Source organism: Agelaius tricolor, unplaced genomic scaffold (assembly GCF_023055355.1).
Source record: "Agelaius tricolor isolate 1412-34295 unplaced genomic scaffold, bAgeTri1.0.p SCAF_59, whole genome shotgun sequence".
Taxonomy (NCBI): Eukaryota; Metazoa; Chordata; class Aves; order Passeriformes; family Icteridae; genus Agelaius; species Agelaius tricolor.
The window spans coordinates 1,704,538-1,727,475 of NW_027269319.1; the positions used below are offsets into that span (position 1 = coordinate 1,704,538).

Here is a 22,938-nt window from a genome sequence, read left to right on the forward strand (position 1 = left end):
GAACACATAGTGGAGATGCACCATGGTGTCCTGAGTGTGCTGGATAGTTCAGGTGATTTGAGGCAAAAGAATTCTGGAAGCCCATAGTGCAGAAGAAATATTTCGAACATGCTACGATGGAAGCAAACAGGAGTAGAAGGGAGAGGAGCTGGGCAGATTTTGCATAAGGTAGTCCAACACCTGGCCTTCTTTTCTGCAAAAAGTGTTGTTCTTTCAACAATTTAGTGAGGGTTTTGGGCGCTATCCACCCATTGTGATTTTTGTGACATCTGACAGCTTTTCTTTCCCATCTTTACTACACACTTAAGTAGCCATTTACTCTGGTTATGTTTTTACTACTCTGCATCACTTTACCTTCGAAAATACCTCTTGGCAGTGGCAAAGTTCCTTTCTGCGTTATATTTTGACATAAAATATTGAACGTATTTAGCTTCATTTAACAAAAAAAGGGCTACTTCTTTATGTCCCATCACCAGCAATTTCACTGAATTGTCTCTCCTAACTTTACATGCCCACAAAGAAAAGATAAGATATTATTGGTCAGTCTACTATACCTTTACAGTTATATTTGTACAGGTAGGCTGCTCTTAAGGAGCTGGCTTCAGGACAAGATCACCTAAATCATTCCATGGAAGTGCCTCCTTCTCTCTGCCATGAATGATGGTGTTTCCAAAACTCACAAAAAAACGCAAAGTGCCCCAAGAAATACACTGCAGACACCTACAGTCACTCTGGCAAGGTCCACCCAGCAAGTCCTTCAAACAGCCTTGGTGTGCATTGGGATTAGTCCCCAGAAATCTCTGATCTTCTCCCAGTTCAGTGCCTGAAGACTTGCTCTTATGAGGTGGCCACATTTTTATTACAAAACTAAGTACTCTGAGTGATCCAGGCAAGGTATTTCTGAGGTTTTGTTAATCAGGAATTCAGTATGTGCAACCACCCAGATATTTGTATCTAGATATATAAAATATGAGGGTGCAAGCTCTCATTTCTGATTTCTGAGCATCTCAGTTAGAGGCCTTATGGCCCTTATTATATCATATATATAATGAATACTTTGTGTTATTTGTATTAAAACTGTCCAGAAACAAAACTGGTAAGCAACTGCAGATGAGCTTTAGCAACATCAAATCAAAGGAAAAGAAAGGTCAAGCCACTCTATATGTTGTCCCTAATTAGAGGCATGATTCAAATACTCCTTCTTTTAATGATCTTTTCCATCGAGTTCAGCAATTTTTAGGTGAGGCCAGAACTGTTGTGTGTTTATTGGTAAATTTTCTTCCTGAAAAAGGAATTTTTGTAGGAATTACACTAATGCAAATTACTGCTGTGGTCTTTCACTGCAGCAGCCTGAGATGAATCATTATAAGGGCACTACTTGAACTGCTATGTGTTAAATAGATAATAAAGTAGCATTTATTTAAATATGCATTAAATGCATTAAATTGTATAGCAAAAAATCAAGTTACAAACTCAGTGGAATTTAAAAAAATCTTATTGCTGCCATGGGGTTTAGTATTTGTACAGGACCACAGGGCTCTTTTTACAACTAAAAGAAGAAACTACAGAGCATGTGCTTCTGTGCAGGAATTACTGGGCACAGGAAGGTCATGATTCACAGCATCACAGCCTGATAATTAATACATGGTGCCTTTCTGAGTATTAATGAGTCAGTGAAGGATTTGAACTCAAAAAGACTTTCAGTGTCACAGAGAGGAAAGTGAAAAACTCTCAGACAAAGGCAAAATTGAGTATCAAGCTCCAGCCAGAAAAAAGAATTGCAAAGCTGTCTCATACAGGAATGAAAGGCACCTGGAATTTATGGAGGTGCAATCTTGACTTCTTTAGCTTCCCCATGCAATTTATGGTGGTAAACATTTGACTTGTTTAACTTCCCCATCACCTCATTAAAGATTTCTTGTTAAAGTTACAGCTTTGGAGGTTCAGAATCTGTCCAGCTCAGAACTGCTTCATTCTGATACCCATTTTATCAGACAATGCCTGCAGTGTTCTGCAAATCAAGTTTCCTTTCCTGATGAAACACTTTTCTTTATGCCTTCTTGCCAACAATTATCTTTTTGTTATCTTTGCATATTAACCCTTACTGCTTGAGTTCCTCACCTACACACACTGCCTCACTATCACTGGCTGCCCTGGCCACTCCTCACCTCCCCTCATTGTTTCAGACAAAGAATTTAGGGGTAGGTGTGGAAGAGAGGAGGTTTAGCTGTCTTCATTCCGTGTGGTGCAGGTCATGAAGGTTTTTCTTCAAGCACCAGAAGGAATTAATATGTTTTAGCATTTTCACATCTATGTGGGGGTCAGTTTCTCATTCTCAAGCTAAATACCTAAATACCTAAATGTCATAATATATTTTGAAAAAAGGAAAATGAGCCCACCACAAGAAATAGCACCTGCATCATAGGTGGGGTTCAGACCCTTGCAAGAAATAATGCAAGTGGAGAATTACAAGTTACTGAAGTAATTGGCAAAAAGTAGCAGAGAACAGTGAAGGTGCACAAGCTGATCCTATCACCTGACAGGTGGAAGGTCATTGCATAGCTGACTTAGCAGCATGGAGAATGTTTATTTCTGTTCACAAAAGTCACAGCCATGGTGATCTACAGAGACCAGAGTGCTAGTCTGGCTCACCCTCCTGGAGACAGAAGTCCTGCACTGATCCACTGGATTTCAGGGATGACAACAGTCCAAGTCCTCTGGAAGAAATAGTGGTTTTTACTGCGTGCATTAAGCTTTGACTGAACACCAGGTAAAGTCAAATACTAGTGTCTGTATTTCACTCTGCAAGAAGCCAGGGTATCCAAATACAACCATAATTTTTCATTTACACTTCATGCTTAACACATTCCTCACTGATTCCAAGAAGGGAAAAAAAATCCCTTTCTGTTCCCATGTTGGATCTGTCTGTAACACAGGACTCCCTCTGATTTCCCTTCATTTGATGCTCTTGAATCCAAAGCAAATAGCAAATAGTGTGTTGCAGAAATGAGGGCAGCGCAGGTAGACAGTTCCACCACCTACAATTGGAAACCCCTTCATCCTGGTTACTGACAACCCCTTTACAACACAAACCCATTGTTTGTTCCTTTCCTGGAAAGCACAGAGCGTTACTCCTGCCTTACAGGTTTAGGCAGAGGACTGTTTCCAGCCCTGGCACCCAGGGGACAGTTGCCACATGGCCAGGGGGTGGGAGGACTGACCTTCAACCGGCAACAGGTGGAGCAGAAGAAATTTTTAAGAAAAAGGATTTTAAAGACAGTGGTTTTGAAGATGGTAAACTACCTACTTAAAGTTGCTGCCACATTAGATTTCTTCCTTCAGCCCTCAGATGTTTGTAGAAATCTGTGATAGCTTTTCATCCTGAGGCTGGAGACTCAGGATGGAAGGACAAGAGGAATTCTCTAACCAGAAATCTTCTTTGGTATCTCTTTGGTAGCTGGAACATGTTCTCAGCCACACAGCTCTTCTTCACTTGATTGTAATTTGAAAAGGATTTCACCTGCCTGACAGTGCATTAGCCACATTTTACAGGGAGCAAGCAGGAGAACATGCTGGATGAAGTGACTCCATCTGGAACATCTTTACAGCTGCTTTCTGCTGAAGTGGAATTGGAAGCAGTGGTCTACTGCATTTTGGGAATTACATCCCTTCTTTTCCCTCAGTCTACCCATTTTTCTTACAATATTTTACACTTTCTACCTTACAGTCCTCAGCTCTCCCAGAATAAATCACAGCTTTGAGATTGCTCTGTCCAGAAAACTCTTAGAATGCTATTAAGAAAAAGGGATAAACACACCTGCAAGTTCGTATTCTCCAGAGTGCTCTTCTTACAGAGCTTTTTGCACTGCCCAGCACCTGAATCATCAGGGCAACCCTCAGAAATTAACCACAGACCTAGTCCTGTCTCATCCCTGAGCTGAACAGCTTTTCCAACACACAAAGGAGCAGAGCAGACCTATATTTAATTATCAGTGCTCACACAGGGACCATGAACACAAAGATTCACATTTTTGAGCAGAGACCTAAGTCACAGTTTCCTTTCACATATTCCCTTGTTGCAGTGAAGAGAATAAACTGTCAGCAGTGGACTCTGTACTTACATCCAGATTGAAGCTGCTCATTGACTTCAGTGCAGCTGTCAGGTTTTATGGGAACTAATGACCTCTCTGAGCTGGATTCAAAGTGACAGAATTTTAAGGAAATCTGTCATTATCCTGACAAGGAAAGAATCAGCTCCACCAACACTATTCGCAGCAGAGAAGCGAAAGTGTTGATTCAAATGTATTCTGCAAACACCCTCTCCTGGAGGGCCTGGGAACCTCCCGGTTTCCGAAGCCTGAACACGTAGGACAGTTCCTGATCAAAACCTCCACTTCCAGAAGTTGAGCTGTGAATTTTCATCTGCTAAAATCTGAAATTCATGTGCTTCACTGTGAATAATTTTCTTTCATCTCCCTCTGCACCCCATAAATATTCACTAGTTAGTTTCACTAGTTAGTTTTCAAAAACTCCTGCAGATAAGAAGGGAAAGCCCATGAATAGTTTTATATTGGTTTGTGGTTGGGATTTTTTTTTATTACTATTATTTCATTTGTTTTGTTCACTTTCCCCTGAAATTTTGCGTATCACTTCCAATTGCTTATATTTTCTTATTGGGCTATGGGAAATCTATTGGTGGCTGGGAAATCACCTAAATGTGTGGGTTACATAAGGTGAAGTAAAATACGATTGCTTTATGTGTGAGAGACAGAAAATTGTTGTAAAACAGCAGATTTCTAAAACCACATCAGTCCTTTAACTAATGCTATCTTTCTCTAGTGATTAGGAGCTGAAACTGAGCAGATTTTTAAGATTCTGGAGTAGTTGTCTGGCAGAGATCATGCTGGCAATTCTGCTGATAACAAAGTGCCCATTAAACACTGCACTTGGTGTTATAACAGGTAACCAGCACTGTTGTGGAAGCAAGCTACTAAAACTTTTTACACCATAGTTTTTCCTCAGAAGTTATTATAAAAGTTAGGAAAGCACTTTCAGCCATGTTTCTCATTTCTATACCCTATTTAAATTAAAAAGCACATTTATGGGTAGTGGTAAAAGCTAAACATTAGCTCTGTCACTGAAGTAAGTGGTCACTGGCACTGCCCTCAGCTACATACTGGGTTGCCTTTTTCTCATTTCCAGCAAAAAAAAATAGTTCATGGAGTTGAATTTGGGCACTGAAGAGGCCAACAGAATGAATGATGAAATGCTTCTCGTGAGTTGAGATCGTGATTAGAAATGGAGTTCCCAAAGCATTTTTCCTCCAGTCCCATTTCACAGAACTCTTCTCAGCCAGACTCAGTGAGGCAGCTGCTGCCCCCCATCAACCAATTTTCTAGATTTCAGTTACACCATTGCTTGTAGAAAATAGACACAATTTCCCTTCCCAATAGCTGCTCTGTGTAGATGTTCCTTGTCTCCTCGCAGGTCCCAGCAAGTTCAAACTCCATGGGATCATCAGGCAATATTCTACTGCCTACTTTGTGGACCTGAGACCATAATTTTCTGTATCTGGACTCTTACTGCAAAAATAAATAACAACTGAATGGGATGTCAACCTCAAAATGATACTAAACTAAACCAGGGCATCAAGGGGGGAAAAGTGCTTGAGGTAAATAATTTGGTTTTGCAGCACTGAAACATCATACAAAAGCCAGAACCTGCTAGAAAGACCTCAAAACCCCACAGTCCCACAGCCTTGAGTGTCCCAAGGTTAACTGCTGCATTTTCAGTTTTAAATCCCAGCCTGCACTGGAGATTTCTGGGCCTGTTTCCTTTCAAGTTGGCATCTAGGTGTTCTCTCCAGCTGACAGCATTGAGTGCAATGGCAATGCATTACATAAAATAGAATGTGCCAAGTTATGCAAAACCGCTGTCATTCAGGATCGTGTTTTCCTGTTTCTGCTGCTGTGGTTTCATCACATTGATGTTTATCATGTTGGTGTTTTCATGCATAATTGGCACCCCAAGCCATAGATGTATGCAGATGCCCAATTCGTCTCAACATCTTCCCAAAAAACACAAGTTCTCCACTTCCCACTCAGCAGATGTTTTAACAACAGCAAACAGAAACCAAGGATGTCTGGAAGTAAGGGGCTAAGCTGAAGGAACTGGTAACTGCAGTGTTTGCTTTCAGCAACAAGAGGCACAAACATCATTTGTCTGGGAGCACCGTGTTATGCAAGGCACAGAAAACTCTGGGAAGTCCCAAAGCTTGTCCTGGCACTGTCAGAGAAGTTGAATGTGCTGTAAAGCTCTGGTGTTTTCTTAAACACCTCATGGCCTCCCTGTCTCAAGGGACCCAACAGCCATTTCACCTCCTCAGTGCTTGGCAGCATTCACATTTCCCTTTGTTTTCTTACACAGTGCCTCTTGTTTGTTTCCTTACCCATGATATATTTTCTTCAGCAGTGAGACTCGTTCTTGGAAATGCTGGGCACAATCCATGTGTCCTACAGTAGATATTGTCCTGAGAAATGTCACAGGGACAGCAGTGTTCACAGGGACACCAGTTCCAGAAATAACAGCTCTTTAGCCTTTCTCCTGCATCTGCATCCTCTACTTCCCAGCAGCATGTCCTAGTCCTTCCTCTCAAGATTGCTGCCTTCACAGAAGATGGAACATGCTCCTGAGCCATCTGTCCCTGTCCTGTACAGCAAGATCATATGGTCTTGGCATTCCACAGCCCTGAACCTGTAAAATCCAAGCACTCAGTGCTCAAGTGCTCAGGCCCCTCTGGCTCCATGTCTCACTCATCTCTTGAGTCTGCCCCAAACACTAAACCAGGTCCAAATGGGATATCACCACGTGCCTCATCACAACTTCATGTGCAACAGCTCCCTTACAGTAAAGTGTGGAGCTGGTTCTAAAATTTGGGGTGCACCTAAAGAATGGCCCCTCATGGTATACACCATTGCTTCGGTATAAAACAGTTCACTGATAGGAAATCCATGATCTCCAGTACTTGAGATGCAAAAACTATACTGTTGGCTGCTGGAGCTGTCACCCCTTTTTTGGAGAGCCACTAACCAGCAGCACTAAATAAGTTTTTAACCCCTTTTAGCTTCTAACAAATAAAATATTAAAATACATTAGCAGTTAATAGCTTTTATCATAGCTACTCAATTGACATATTCTTACCCTTGCTGTTGGACTGCCCAGGCTGTTGGTGTTTCCCTGCTGAGGCTCACAGCCAGCTGCAGTTGGCTGCAGTGGCCTTGCCAGATACACTCAAAGGGCTGGTTGCTTGATAAATGCAAATGGATCTTCAGAAGAGAGATCCAGGGAAAATTTCTTCACCAAAAGGGTTGTCAGGCATTGGAACAGGCTGCTCAGGGAAATGGTGAAGTCATGATCTGTAGAGTTTAAAAGACCTGTAGATGTGGCTCTTGGGGGTGTATTTTAGAGATGGGCTCAGCAGTGTTGGCTTAGTGGTTGGGGTCTGATCTTTAGGGTCTTTTAAGCCTTAATGATTCTGTGATTCAATGATCTGATCATCAAAGAAATTTAAATAACCTTATTTTACATACTGCTATTTTGCAAAATCCATACCCATGACAATCCTCATATCTTGTTCAATGAATTGTCAAGCCAGGACAATTGTGGTGATGATTTTCTTGGGACAGAGGGTGCATAAAATCCACTGTTACCTCAGAGCCTTGTCCAGGTCTGAACAAACCTTGTTCTTTCCATTTCTTACAGCACAGATGTCCGAATTTGGAGGGACTTTGTAAGGCTATCTAAGCCAAATGCCAAGAAAACTCATGTCTGCAGATGGATCATTGCATTGATTTATTTTTAATTGTGCTTGAGTCACCAGCAAACCTCCAGGCGCTCTGGATACAAAAGGGTCAGCATTTCCTAGTGCTCTTTACCTGCTTTGTGGTGGTTATTCACCTCTGACACTGAATGCTGAATTGAAAAATACAGTATATACACAGAAATAGAGAATCCACATAGCAGAAATTACTCTGATTTCAACAGCTATTTCTTCGAGTAAGCTGGTCTTTATATTTTCAATTACTGGTATAAATGTAAGTAACTGCCTCCCCTGAATTACAAGTTTAAAAAAATACATAGAATCCATTCTTGATTCTTCAAATGCTGATTTTTCAGACTTTATGATTTCTCTGAAGCCCTAGGCATTAACGTTCCCTTGTTGGTTTATAGAAAACAGAAAGACTCTTTCAGTATAGGGCTTTCAAAACATAAGACAAAAGATAGAGAGCATGAGAAACAGAAAAGATCAGAAAAAAGAGACAACTAATAAGGCAATATTCAGGGCAAGACTATGGTATTTACCTATCCTGTCAGGACACAGATATTTGTGGTTTCCATCTTGTCACATAATCTTCCCAGGTGAGGACTACAGAAGGTAAGAAAGCAGCAATGACAAGTGATGAGTCTTGTTTCCATCCTGAAGTTTTTATCTTCTGTTGAAGCAAGTAACCCTTAGCACTCTTAGCAAATCCTCAGTGAAGTGCTTTTGGCAGCATTTTGCACTGTCAATCCACAGAGCTGCAAGCAAACCTTTTCCTCCTGTGGGTGAGCAGCAATAAGAAGAACAGAGAAGTCCTTGAAAGACATAGAGGGTTAAAACAAGTGTTAGCATTTATCCTTCATAAAAGGATTTGATCAAATACAAAGCTGCAGACACATAATGATTCTTAAGAAAAAGCAGAGATTACCAGAAGCAGGTAGAGCACTGGATACAAGGGATGGCTGAACAATTCCCTTGTACAGACTTCTCAAGACTTCCCACCAGGCATACGGTGTTGCTGGAGACAAAATATTAAGCCAGATGGACTTCTGATCTAATGAACATTCTGGTGTTGTCATCGTTTGGGGTGAAAATTGACAGCGTGCCCAACACAAAGCAAAGCGTGGGCAGTCCTCAGTAAAGGGTTTAGGATAGAAAATTGCATGGAGGTGTAGTTTACTGGTTTTGAACCAGCCTTTCTCATTCAGGTGTAAAAGTTTAGCCAAATGCAGGCATTGGTGACAGTCTGAGTGAGAGATGTGTTCCAGTGAAGACTTTATCTGCCGATCAGATGTTGCACTGCAGTTGGCAACACTAGGTGGGCCACTAACTTCACAACAAGCACCTAAGTTGACTTGGAAAATGCCAGTGTGGTTCAGTGTTGGGTCTTAATGAGGTGTTCAGTCTCTTCACTGAAACTGCCAAAAAATAAAACCTAAAAAAAATAGTCCTGACTGTGGAGATTATCTGCTTGGGACAGAGAGTGCATGAACCTCACTCCAAGTTCCTTCTTTAAGGGGGTCATCTTCAGTGTCTCAAGACTGGGGCTGGCAGCATTGTGCTGGAAGTCTCCGTGATGTATTGTCACAGCCCAGCTCCTGCTATTTATGTCTTCTGGCACCTGAATGCTGCTCCCACACTCCCAGGCAAGAACATTTCCCTCTGTGCCCACAGTCCTTCTGGCACAGCACTATGGCCAGCTCCAGATGGATGCACACCCTGCATTGCTTGTCCCACAGCCATCCACACCAGGAAACATTAAAAAAAAACCCAACAAAAAAACAAAAACAAACCCACCAAAAAAACCAGGACTCTCTGCCATACTCACAGACTTGGAATTAGTGGCAGGTCTCATTCCTGGGTTGCAACACAGAAATCAGATCAGCAGACCACAAGGTGGTAAACACCTGCCCATTTTAATTTTCAATTTCAGGTAAAAATTACTAGAAATACAGAATGTTCATAGCTTCCATGACAGCAGAAACACCATCCAAAAGACCTTTTTCTGTTCCTTTTCAGACTAAACTGGGTGACAGTGAGTTTGCATCCTACCTCTGCTGTTCTTTAAAAAACTACAGACACTCTTTTATCCATGGAGTCATTGAAGAGAAGACTGGGAAAGGTCTTTTTATGGCTTTGTGCTGCCCTGCACTCTGTTCTGCTTAGATGATAATGCAGAGGCCAGATGGACTGGCAGACTGCTTCTTGCTTGGTCTTTGCCAAGCAGAGCATGGCTGTGGTGAGATCATCTTTGCAAGCTGCTGTGATGTCCATGAGCTTCCTGGGAAGCAAATACAGCATGACTGCTTCAGCCTTAGCTCTGTTTGGCTTCCTGTGCTCTGAAAGCTTGGCCTGTTAGAGGCTGGTGGATTGTTGAAGGCTTTTTAATTAGTGTGGCTTGGCAGCTCTTGGCCAGCTTAAGGAAGAGCTTGGCGTAGTGGAAGATGCTGCCTGACTTCTCCATGGCAGCTTGAGACTTCCCCCAGCAGTCACTAAATGCCCCAAAGGCAAACAGAAACTTCAGAAAGAGGGATCTGTGAAACCTGAACTGGGCTCCTTGTGGCTGCAGACTGTGGAGTCGGTTCAGAGAAGGGCACAGAACGGCAAAAAGACTGTGTGTGTATACCAATGGTTGCAGCCTGGGCCGTGCAAAGGGGAATTCTCCCTCCTCACTGCCAGGGGAGACTTTTTGGTGACCTTTCAGTCCTCAGTTTGTCTGTGAGCAATGGCAGCCAAAACTGTGATATGGTGTGTAGACTTCTAGAAATGAACTGGGGGTTCTACCCTTCTGCAGAAGGCTAAATTTCACCCCTAAGGACAAAGTAAAACATTCTGACAAAACAAATCTAGGCTGTGTGTCCTTTGGTGGGTACCCAGAGCCCAGAAGGTGGATTGTAGCCAGCCCAGAGGCTTTTCATAACAGTTCCTGAAACATTGTCTGTTCTAGAGACAATCCCAATAAACACCTACACGTGGGTATTCAGGGTGTTTCATGGGGATTATTTTCAGTATTTGAAGAAACCCTGAGTCTGGACAGACAGGCTATTTAGCCACCTGGTAAGTCTTTCCAGGCTTTTCCTGGGGGGTGGGAAGCTGCCTGCAGGAAAACACCCAGAGGGGCAGGCCCATGAGCGCCGAAGATTTCTGAGGAGCTGTCGGCACACTAGGGCCAAGACACCAGGTGTGATGGGAGGAAAATGGCTCTGCTAACCCTCTCCTGTGCTCTCCTCAGCTCCACCACCCATCCCAAGGGTTCCGGTTCGGCACGGTGCGGGAGAGCAGCGCGGAGGACTACGTGAGGCAGAGCTTCCCCGAGATGCACGAGTACATGCGGCGCTACAACGTCCCTGCCACCACCGACGGCGTGGCCTACCTGAAGTGAGACCCTGCAAACAGCACCACACCTGCCCCCCTGGCCGCTTGTTATGATCTGGTTATTAAAATTGTAAAGGGACATGCTCGGATTAAGGGGAAAATGAGGCCAAAGTCAATAGTAGGGATTTTATTTAACAGTAAATGTTGCGAGAGAGAGAGGGAGCAAGAGAGACAGTGACAGAGAGACAGATGTAGAAAATATCACCACTCTGTAGATGCCATGTCCCACTGATCCTCTCCTTCTCAGTGCTGAGGGTCCCACAAAACATGGGACTTCAACGGATTAATACCCATTTATGGTATTAAAACCCTCACCACCTCTTTAGTCAACCTGTATGGCAGGTCTTGTTCTTATTTCTGCATTTGTCCATCGAGGGTAAAAATCATCAGCTTTGCTTCTGTTGGTAGTACTCTGTAGTATTGCTTGTGCCATGATACTGCTTTGTCTGGCATGAAGCAAAGTATTGATGATCTGTGCTCTGCTTTAAAAGACGAAAGTGTATCCCAGCTGCTTCTTGTAGCCTTTGTTTTTGTATACAAAGAGAACTGAGGAAAAACGCAGTGTAGACCATCACCTTGAATGGTGATGTGGAGGAATGCCCACCTGGGTGTGGGGATGCCATCAGGCCAGGGCAGTGTATAAACTCCTGGCTAGTTCCTGAGCTTGGGAGTCCTTCATCAGGCAGTGAGAAACATTCAGAAAAAGACATCCAGTCCAAGCAAAAGCTGCCAATGAAGTTCCTCAGTGCAATGGGAGGAAAGGAGGTTCTCAGAGAGGAACCTTAATTTATCATTAAAACAAATAAAAGAAGCACTAGACCGGTAAAAAGTAATCAAAGTCTTGTTGGCTTAAGGAATCATGGTGTCAGTGTGCCTCAGAGACATTTGTGCTTAACAGTCTGGGGCATCACACAACTCTTCCAGGAAACATGGGACGTGGTAATAAGCCTGAAATCATTCACTCATTTTATCTTAAAAGTTGCCTGGCAGATGGCCTGAGAACTTTTCACCAGAAGCTTTTTCTTGTTGTTTCCTGTTCATATATTTTTCCCCAGATCCATCCTGTTGATAATCAAGACCCATGGCACTTCTTTGGGTCCAAGTGGAGTAAATGGATTGAGATCAATGAAGTAATCACATCAGGAGAACACCCAGACTTTTAAGGGGACAGGAAGGGAGGGTGCAGTTCTGGGGTCAGATGAGATCAGGCATTGCAGCTGCTCTGTTATTTTTATCCAAATGTGCTGTTCAGATATTATTATTTTAGTGAAATTCAGTCATTGTGTTCATAAAGACAACACAAAGAAAAGATAGATTTCCTTCCTTGGATGAAGGAAATAATTTACTTCATATTCAAGGAGAAAGGAGGAGAAATACCTTTGAATAAGTTATCACTCTGGATTTTTGCTATAATATCCCCCAAGTTTAACATCACAAAGAAACCAAGATAGCAACAGTACTTTAGCAATTTTTGATCTTCTCCACTAAAGCCTTGTGCCACTTTCAATTGAGTCAAAGTCCAACATTTTGTAGTGATTTTTGTCTTTCAGAACAATAGTATTTTGTGGGAGCAAAATAAGTCCTAAACACACTGACTGCTTTTAATGCACAAAGTTTGCATTTCATGCACAATTCTGTCCTTCAAAATACAAATCAGTTTTCAATTTAAGTGCAGATGTGCAAATAGCAGTCACTGTTTTCATGCAGTAATTTTCCAGAAAACTGCATAGACAAATGTTCAGTGTCACTTAGACAGTGAAGTGATTGTGTTTCTGATTTTGGTGTTGAATACAGGCATGATCCAGAAAAACTTGATGCCTTCATCATGGATAAAGCACTCTTAGATTATGAAGTGTCAATAGATGCTGACTGCAAGCTCCTAACTGTGGGAAAACCCTTTGCCATTGAAGGTAATAACCTGTTTTATAACACACCGCTCTGTTCCTCATGTCCTGAATTTGCTTTGTTGTGCTGTGGTGTTCTCAGTGAAAATATGGAGGTGAAACTGAGGACCCCTTGAGGATTATGGCAAAATCCTCAGTGATTGAGCAGAACAAAAGCTCCAGCCTTTTCTTCTGGTGTTTTTTTTTTGAGATCTCATATCACTTTTACCACCTGTTTCCAGGCCAGGTTGGGTGGATCTTTGAGCAACTTGGCCTAGTGGAAGATCCCCCATGGCAGGCATTGGAATGAGATGTTCTTTAAGGTCCCTTCCAACCCAAACCATGCTCTGATTCTATGATCTGTTGCCATGCTCTATACAGAAATTATTCCAAGTGCTCAGGCAGTGTGTCTCCAGACATTAGGAGGCAGAGTCCATTTCCCTGCTCACCATGAAATAAAGAGGACCCTGAAATGAGGCTTCTTTTCTGCCAGTTCTCTTTGTTGACATTTGTTCAAAACCCAGTTCTAACATGTTCACAATGTGGTTCTGCAGTTTCACTCTTATCTGAAACAGGCAAATACTGTTCTCATTTAAAGGTGAGCTCAAGATTCCCACTGAATCTATAGTTAATTGAGAAGGGAGCCTGCCCTGGTGCTTGGCCTCCTGCAGCCTTGAGAAATTAGCAAGGACAGCTCAGAAGGCAGCCTGGAAGCCAGGTTGGAGTGAAGCTGCTTCCAGCATGGATGAGCACATGAGCAGCAGACATTAGAAACCACTTTTGTGATAGATGGACAGTGCAAAGGACTGGTGCTTCCACTTTCCTCCCCTCCAAGGGCAATAGCTCCAGCTGCTCCCATCACAATGTAAAACAACCTCCTTCAGAAACCCGATAAATCCCTTTCAGAAAGGTCAGCTCTGCTGAAATAAAACCAGAAGTTTCCACAAATTCAAATCAAATAGATTAGATTTCAATGTAGAAAAAGAAACAAACAAATAGACACTGAACTGTATGATTTTGGATGAGTGGACTTCCTTCATTTCACCCAGTTACAAAAATGTATGCTGAAAATGTGATATTTATAAGTTCTAGCTGTGCTAACTCTGAAATAAATCCTTTGATGGGAGCAAGTTTATTCAGGTAGAATTACAGGCACAATGTAAAAAACTCAGCAGCAAGGGAGAAGCATTGTAGGAACAGATATCACCTCATCACTCATTAAAAAGTGAGCCACTGTCCTGGAAAATTCAGTCTGTTGGTGAGGGCTTTTTCTTTCTTCCTGTGTTGTTGTGGGTTTCTTTAAGGAGACAATCTGAAGTTCTGAATTCTGAACTGAAAAACAAAAATCCACAGTGGACTAGAAATTAATCTCTGCAGGCAATTGGCATGCAACTGCATGTCTTCGAGGGATCAATTGTATTTGTTTAGAATTTCTTAAATCAAACCCCAGATTCTGGTAAAAGTACCACATTCAGAGTTACTGAATTAATTTTCACTTACACTAAGTCCTTTACCCGCACTTTAACATGGTGAAAGATAGCACAGTGGCTAAAAACTGCATTTATTAGTATCTGAAAATTCCTGTCAGTGCCACAGCAGAAGTGCACAAACTGAAAGCATAGCCCCTGGGCTTTAAATTGCTGTGTGATAGCAATGAAGATGGCTCCTGTATATATTTATGTGCATACAGCTCCTCATCAGAAAATGCCTAGAAAGAAAATGTCACATCTGACACCACAGTCACATCCACTGCTCTAACAATGCAAGGGGATCACAGAATGATTTATGTAACATTGAGGCCCTTTTGCATTGCTGAAAGAATCCATGACAAGGGCATGAAAAGGTCTGTGTTTCTAGAGAAAATATTTATTAATCCATTGTCTCCATTTTAAGTTTTTGAATCTCCAGTTTTACATATTTCTTATGTGGCCATAATAATGTTGAATTTGCTTATTCTGTTTATATTGGGTGACTTTATTTTGCACCAAAAAAGGTCTTGTCTCAGCATTCTCAGACCACAGTAAGCCAGGTTTGAGCTGGCTGGCTGGCTGAGAGTGCCAGCTCGCTCTTCCATGCTGAAATGAACATACGTCAGCAAAAACCAAACAAGAAAGAGAGAGATGATTGCACTGTTCTCCCTTCTAGGATATGGCATTGGTCTTCCCCCCAACTCTCCACTCACCTCAAACATCTCTGACCTGATCAGCCAGTACAAATCCCACGGCTTCATGGATGTTCTGCACGACAAGTGGTACAAGGTTGTTCCCTGTGGAAAACGAAGCTTCGCCGTCACGGAGGTAAGCAATGAAGTCGGGTCACCTAAGTGAGGCTTTGTGCAAGCTGACAATTATTTCCCCTCATTCCTAATGGCATACCCACATGGCAGGGGTGGGTGGCAGCTGAAGGGAAGGAGGAGACTTCAAAGGCAAGAGCTGATGACCCAGGCAGCAGTCAGGGCAAAACAGGAGGAGCGCATCAGTGGGACTGTGCTGCTGAGTGAGGCACCAGGGAGCTCCTCTGGACACAAGCAGGGCATGAGGAGGGCAGTAAAAATCATGATCTGGTATATTTCATAGGAAACCTGTCTGATTCTGATTCCAGTCAACTGTGTGCGTATCACTATCCACAGAGAGAGGGGGAGCTCAGGACATCCTGAATTTTTTAATACACCCTGACCACTTCCAAACATGGGTGGCAGCTACCTGTACCAAAGATAGGATTTCAGGCTAGAAATGGTCTGCTAAGACACCATGCCAAGAAGAGAGGGGAAGTAGGTCTCACTTCCATGTACATCTATGAGAAATGGAAGTAAATCTTCATGTGGTACTTCATCCAAGTACCACATCAGAGGAGTTACACCATTATTTATGAGGAAAAGATAACTCTTACCAGAATAGCAGTTTTTCATCAAGTTCCCTAGACTGTCAAGTGAAAAAATAAGATAAAGTATTGAAGAATCAAAAGCACCACCAATGTGTGAAGCTTATAGCATACTCTTTTAGCTGAAGGTCTTCCAGGAGGGATAGGTTATGTGTTCTCACAGGTACAAAACAGTTAGAACTCTGCTGTCTCCTTCTCAGACTGTTCAGCCAAATGCCAAACACACACACGGTGTTCCCTGAGGAAGTGGCAGCATTCTCCTATCAAAGAGAACCTCAGTTTCCTGGACTCTGACTCCCACTTTTCAATGGTCAGCTGCAAACCTCTCGCAGCTGACTAAATCCCTACAAAATTAGCATTTTTTTGAGATACGACAAAGCAAATCTTTATTTGGCATTTTTAATATATAATTTGTTGGGGTGTTTCTGCAGGTCTTACTACATTCTTTACTTTTTCATTACAGTTGTGTCAATAGGAAATAAATTATATTTTAACATCAGACATTCATAGAAGAAAATTCAATTTATTTTTATCCAACTTACTCATTTTTTCTTTCTTTTTTATGTGATTAATTCAACACAAGAAAGCAAACTTAAATAAAAGTATGTATTCACTTCTCTTTCTGATTTAGCTTATCTGAAGATTGTACTATCATCTAAAAAGGAAATTGTCTTTTTAAAATAGCAGTTCCTTCAATGACTTCTTGTTCCTCTACTTTTTAACAAGTCTTTTGAATTAAATCTCAGGAAATTACAAGGTGGTAATGCTATAAATTACCTCAATGTTGCTTAAAACTCAAAACTCTTACAGCAGAGAAAACTTACCTTCCTAATAAATCCCTAGTGATGTGACAAAAGGAGCTTCCTCTGATCATGTCTTACCCTACAGCATTCATCTGGGGCTGCATGCTCTCTATTCTTAGTCATAGAATAAATTCCAGTGAAAAGTACAATTTTATTTAGTACTGGTTTACTCTCCGAACATGTAGTTCCTTCTGAAGTCTGTGTACTGAGGTGCTTAGATCCCCTGGGAGGGGCATGAGATGATACACTGGGCTGCAGAAGTATTAGAACCTGAGTAATACCTGCCTATAAAAATTGTAAATAGATGTACATATATGGGGGTCCTTGTTCAAAATTTTACCAAGAGAGGTGCATGATCAACACAAGATTCCTCAAGGCCTACCAACAAAGGGAGAGGAGGTGGGGCAAAAATCTGCTCCAGTCTGAAAATAAAATTCAGATTTTGCCCTTTGAATAGTCCCATGGAATTCCTTTGGTTTTTTTTTTTTTTTCACTATTGAATAGGTTTGAACCACAGGATTTATGGGAGGCCTTAAGCATGGTGTGACAGATGGAGGACATGTTGTGCTTTAACATAATTAAGTCTTTTAGTATAACGTACCTGTGAAGAATGAAGGGCAGGTATAGCTACTCCCAGGCTGGTTGTCTGACCATAGTACTTATTCCATCTTCAGTTGCATTAATTCAACATGTACAACTGAGTTTTTTGTTCAGAAACTAAAGTCCAACAAGTTGGACTGAAGGACTCAGTTCATGGAATCCAACAAGGCCAAGTGCAAGGTCCTGCACCTGGGTTGGGGCAATGCCAAGCACAGATACAGGCAGGACACATATACAGAATGGATTGAAAGCAGCCCTGGGGAGAAGGACTTGGGACCTTGGTGCATTAGAAGCTCAGGATGTCCTGGCAATGTAGTCTGGCAGCCTAGAAAGCCAAAGATGTCCTGGGCTGCATCACTAAAAGAGTGGCAGGAGGTCGAGGGAGGTGATTGTGCACCTCTGCTCACTCTGGTGAGACCCCACCTACAGAGCTGCATCCAGCTCCAGGATCCTTAGCATAAGAAGAACGTGGCACTGTTGGAGGAAATCCAGAGGAGACCACAAAGGTGATCAGAGGGCCTCTGCTCTGGACACAGGCTGGGAGAGCTGGGGGTGCTCACCTGGAGAAGAGAAGGCTCCAGGGAGACCTTAGAGCCCCTTCCAGTGCCTAACTGGGATCCAAGAGAGCTGAAGAGGGACTTGGACAAGGGATGGAGTAACAAGATAAGGGTTTAGACTGAAAGAGTTAGGTTGAGAGGAGATAAAAGGAAGAATTGAAACATTTAGGTGGTGAGGCCCTGACATAAGTTGCCTAGAGAAGCTGTGGATACCCCACCCCTGAAAGTGTCCAAGACTAGGTGGGACAGGGCTTGGAGGAACCTGATCTGGTGGTTGGTATCCCTGCCCAGGGCAGGGGGTTGAAACAAGATGGTCTGTAAGGTCTCTTCAAAACCACACTGTTCTAGGATTTTGTGAATCTAAAAAGTCACTGAAAGACCCTTATGCAATCAGAAAGGAAGCAGAAGCAGAATACCACTGGCAAGTCTGTGCCATTTGTGGGTAAGCTCTGCTAAGTCCAGATCTTCATTTTCCTGAGGTGCCTCACTTTTAATGTATCTCCCACATGAATCCCCTCTTCTTCATCCATTCCTTTTGGCCAAGAACTTGCAGATTTTAGAATGTGTGATTTCTTAGTTGGGAGAAAATTACCAAACTTAACAGCCAAGCAGCAAACACTCTCCAAAGTACAGGTTCCCCACTGTAACAGAAAGAAGCATGGGAATTAGTCTTGGACTTACTTTTATGTTGGTTTGTGTCATTTACTCCTGTACAGCCCAAAAATCTCTGTAACTTTACTCCCTGCTCTCAGTCACAGTAGTATTCTACAGATTCACTGAAGAGCAGACAATGTTCAACACAAAAGCAGATGGTTCATTTTTTAAAAAAGTCTCAACTTCTCAGTGGGTAGTCATTCACATGGATTATATAGCAAAGTGAGACCCAGCAATTGCCTTTTGACAGCAAGAGTAAGGCTTTGTATTCTTCTATGCCGATTTGATAAATTTGATCTGTGACATGCTGCACCTGTTGACCAAGAGTAATGATGCCAAAATGGGAATATATGTAGGTGAAATACTGATCAGTATAGCCTTTAAATTGGTGGGATATCCATCATCCATTTTGGTCATTACCTCTTTAGCTGTGCCTGATTCGTATCCACCTGCCACTCCTGCCCACTGAAGTTATTTTTCTATAGATTTGTTTTGAGATCCGTCTTCCTACTCACCATTTTTTAGTAATCTTACACTGGGAAATTATATTTCCTGTGGCAGAACTCAATGCTAGCTCTTTCCATCTCTCTCTATCTGGCAGTGGATGAGCACTTTGCTTATTGTAAACTGCATTTCAAAACAAAGTTGTCCTGGAAAGAAATTATTCAGTCTGGGGCTGGAAGGTTTGCAGTAAAAACCTTGCAGATCTTCAAACTGGGAAACCAATAAAGATGGTTTACTTTCTGATATTGCAGAGGTCAGAAGTGCTTGACTCTGCTGTTTTGTATCAACCTCTCCAGCAAAACCACTTACCCAAGGTATCTGGCCCTGATCAGCACCCACTGGGTCATTATGGGGCATGCAGCTAACTCAGGCTTGGAAAGAACACTGCCATGAATTGCACTTTACCCTCTCCACTGCAGGTAATGTGGCTGGCAGTGGCTGTTCTTGGTGAGTGCTAGCCTCTAGCAATATTGCCTGAGTACTCTTGGTTTAAAATTGTCATGTTTTTGTTTCAAAGGAATGCCTTTGTGGCCAAATTCTGTGTTGTTCCCTACTAAGGGTGAAACATGGTGCAGGAAGGATGAGGAATTGACAGAGTTATATTTGCACATCATATCTGGGCATGATCAATGTAATTTGTTTTTATTTTTGCATAGAGTACACTCAGCTCTTCCTCCACCCTACTGTTATTCTCACTGGTGCCTCTTCAGAGGGAGCCAGGCTCTTGGGACTTGGCTTTCCATCCCATTAGCTCCATCCAAGCTCAGAATATACTGCAGAGAGAAGATTTTTACAAAGAGGGTGGAAAGTGAGCAGAATGTTCCCCAGAGGGGTGGTGGATGCCCCCTCCCTGAAAGTGTTCAACCATCCCTGGAGGCATCCAAGGCTCCGAGCAAGCTGTTCTAATTGAATATGGCCCTGCTCACTGTGGGGCAGTTAGACCAGGTGACCTTGAAAGATCCCTTTCAACTCAAACCAGTCTATGATTCTGTGATTTTTGGGAACCAAAAATTTTGCAATTTTCTGCTCCTGGCAGCAAAGCAGCTCTGGAACTCAGCCAGCAGGGCAGAAGGCAGGGGTATCCCTGAAAGGCAAAATGCCTGGAGTCAGTAGTTTGGCTGCTCAGGCCAGGCAGGGATGACCAGGGCAGGATTTACCAAGACAGTATAAAAAAGAAGAGCCCTTCCTGGTCCATGCTTTGGGAGAGCTACTTAAGTGTACACAATCTTTCACAGCTTTTTTAGCTATGTTTTTAAAAATGTTACTGTTGAAACTGTATCTTCTGTTTCACTTGAAAGGTTTGTATTTCTCCTTTTATATTCATAATGATCACAGGACAGCTAGAACTCTAGAACTTAGACTGATTTCCATGTTGACTGGCAGTTCAGTCAGATAACAACCAACACATGGAATAAAAAATATATTGCTGCATGCCATTATCCCAGCTATTAATATCAAGAACTTGCTGATGCTTCACACAAATGGTATCTAACCTGACATTTAAAATAACAATGTATGAAAGCACACAGACCTTGCAGCCAAACTGACCCTGACAGTGGTGATGCTGGGGAAGGCAAAGTGCTGTGAGCCTCCTCCCAGTGCCTGAGGGACAGGTCCATGCTAACAGTGGGGATTGGTCCTTGACCACAGCCTTCCATCTGATCCAGATGGAAGCCACACAGGAAAAAAAAAAAAATCCTTTCATCTTTGAATCATGGAATAATTTAGGTAGGCAAAGACCTCTACGATCAATGAATCCAGCCATTAATGCAGCACTGCCAAGTCCACCACTAAACTGTGTCCCTAAGTGCCACATCTGTAGGTCTTTTAAATCCCTTCAGGGATGGTAACCAATCCTCTTTTCATCTCCCATCAGTGGTGAGAGCTGTTGATGGTTGTTAGCTCTCAAGTTTCTGAAGGAACTTGCTCAAATTCACTGGTCTTTTGCCTGAATTTATGATCTTTGGCCTCAGCATCACTCAAGAGGCACACAATCAGACAGTGCCTCATTCATCTTGCCATGATTTCACCCAGTTGTCACCCAGAAAATTGTGCCTTTCTGCTCTGTCTTCTTCCTAGTCCCCTTAAAGGTCAGCCAATAGTTTCCTTTTTTGTTACACCCATCGCCTGACAACTCAACAGTGACTTTTCCAACCTTGAAGTTCTGATTTATGTTTGTCCCTGGTGCACTGCAGGTGTCAAGGGAAGGCCATGCAGACACTTCCAAAAAGGAAACAAACTGCAATGTGCTCATAAATAGCAGCTGCCCATCAGTCACCTTTCACAGCACCTTGTCGTGAGAGCATGAAAAACAAACAGAAATAACACGGAAAAAAGGTTCTGCTGTACCAAGACACTTTTCTCAGTCTGCACGTATGTTGTCTAGGGGGGAGAGGTGGCCCCTGCCCACAGGAGGAACTGGGAATGTTTCCAAAAAGGGTCTCACAAAGTGACAAATGTTGCATTGAAAAGGGGTCATCTCAGTGCAGGAAGAAACAGTGGGTTCTGGACTTGCACTGTGGAAAAAAATACTTTGCACAACAGTCCTGCTGAAGGGATTGAATGAGTATTGACTCTGTCAACAGAGTTAGGAGAAGATGTGTCCTGCAAATGAGTAAAAGATTTAGATTCATCCATTGAAACTGAAAACAAACAAAAGAAAAAGGTGACTGTCTGAAGAGGTACTGACAGGGCTTGGAAAATTGATGAGTAGAAAATAAAACATTTCTTACAAAACAGTGTTTTTCCAGCTCTGTGCAAAACCCTCACAACAAGCGGGAAAAGGAACTTGTCTTGCCAATATAAGACAGTACTTACAATATCTTGAAATTTGTCACTTGAAACTCTAAAGCCATGGTCATCAGTCTTTGCTAAGGATAATCTCCCTGAAGAGATTAAATATGTATTATTTTTAAGCTGCTACTTCTTTGAGACCACAGAAAGCCATAAGAATGAAAATCAAGTCTAAAAATAAGTCTCTCTGCAGCTACAAAAAATGCCACAACATGGAGAGGGGGGCATGTTTTAATAACACTTAGCTGACTAAATAAAAGTATCAGCATCAGTAGGATTTTGCAAGCCTACTGAGATGTGTAAATGAGTTTAGAATTCTACCCTTCATATCCATTTATCCCTACTAATTTCTTATCAGCACAGGTGCTGCAAAACTGAACTTCCAAAGATCAGCAAACCTTTTAAAGGGAAAATGCAATCAGAAAAATACAGCTTATTATTATACTTAACACACACATGATACCCATATTTAGTATTTGGGTTCAGCAGTGTGTAGTACCAATATCTGAGCTGCACTGCCAACTTGCAGATTATTCACAACAATCTTTACAAGCTTCTAATTAGTCAAAGTTGGACCACAGGAGTATTTGATGACTTATTCAGTGCAGCCAGGGAGAGTAAAGCATTTGCAGTCTCCTGTAGTAGGGAGTAAAACAGGAGTTCTTCCCATGAAAACAAATGCTGAAATTACTAAATGCTGTTTTTGTCTCTATTGCCTGCTCCAAAGTGAACACAAATGTCAGACTGGCTTCTCTGCATCCCTTTACTTGTATTCAGGGTTAAAAAAAGAAAAAAAGGCACATTACTAGAGTGGAAACAACAGGAAGTATTCAGATAGCAACTGCATATATAGGTTGATAAATTGAATAAGTGTCTTCAAGGATGTAAAGAAAAAGCACATATCTTCTATTGTACTTGGTGTCTAGGAAATGCCAATTTCCCAATTTGCCAGTGGGAAACAACTTGGAGGCTGTTGTGCTTAGCACCCATTAGCAGTAATTATCACAGGATTGACTACACTGCTTATTGTTCCAGAACCATTACATGACGATAACTGAGTTCATTCTCCT

The 22,938-nt window shown here is 42.2% G+C and overlaps 1 protein-coding gene across 1 annotated transcript in view; it reads left to right on the forward strand.

Moving 5' to 3' along the window:
* Positions 1-22,938, forward strand: part of GRIN3A (glutamate ionotropic receptor NMDA type subunit 3A) — a 68,269-nt gene that overhangs the window by 36,373 nt on the left and 8,958 nt on the right. The window contains exons 4-6 of the mRNA XM_071456486.1: positions 11,052-11,197; positions 12,989-13,104; positions 15,223-15,374. Of these exons, the coding sequence (XP_071312587.1) occupies positions 11,052-11,197; positions 12,989-13,104; positions 15,223-15,374 (414 nt within the window). The remainder of the gene's footprint in view (positions 1-11,051; positions 11,198-12,988; positions 13,105-15,222; positions 15,375-22,938) is intronic.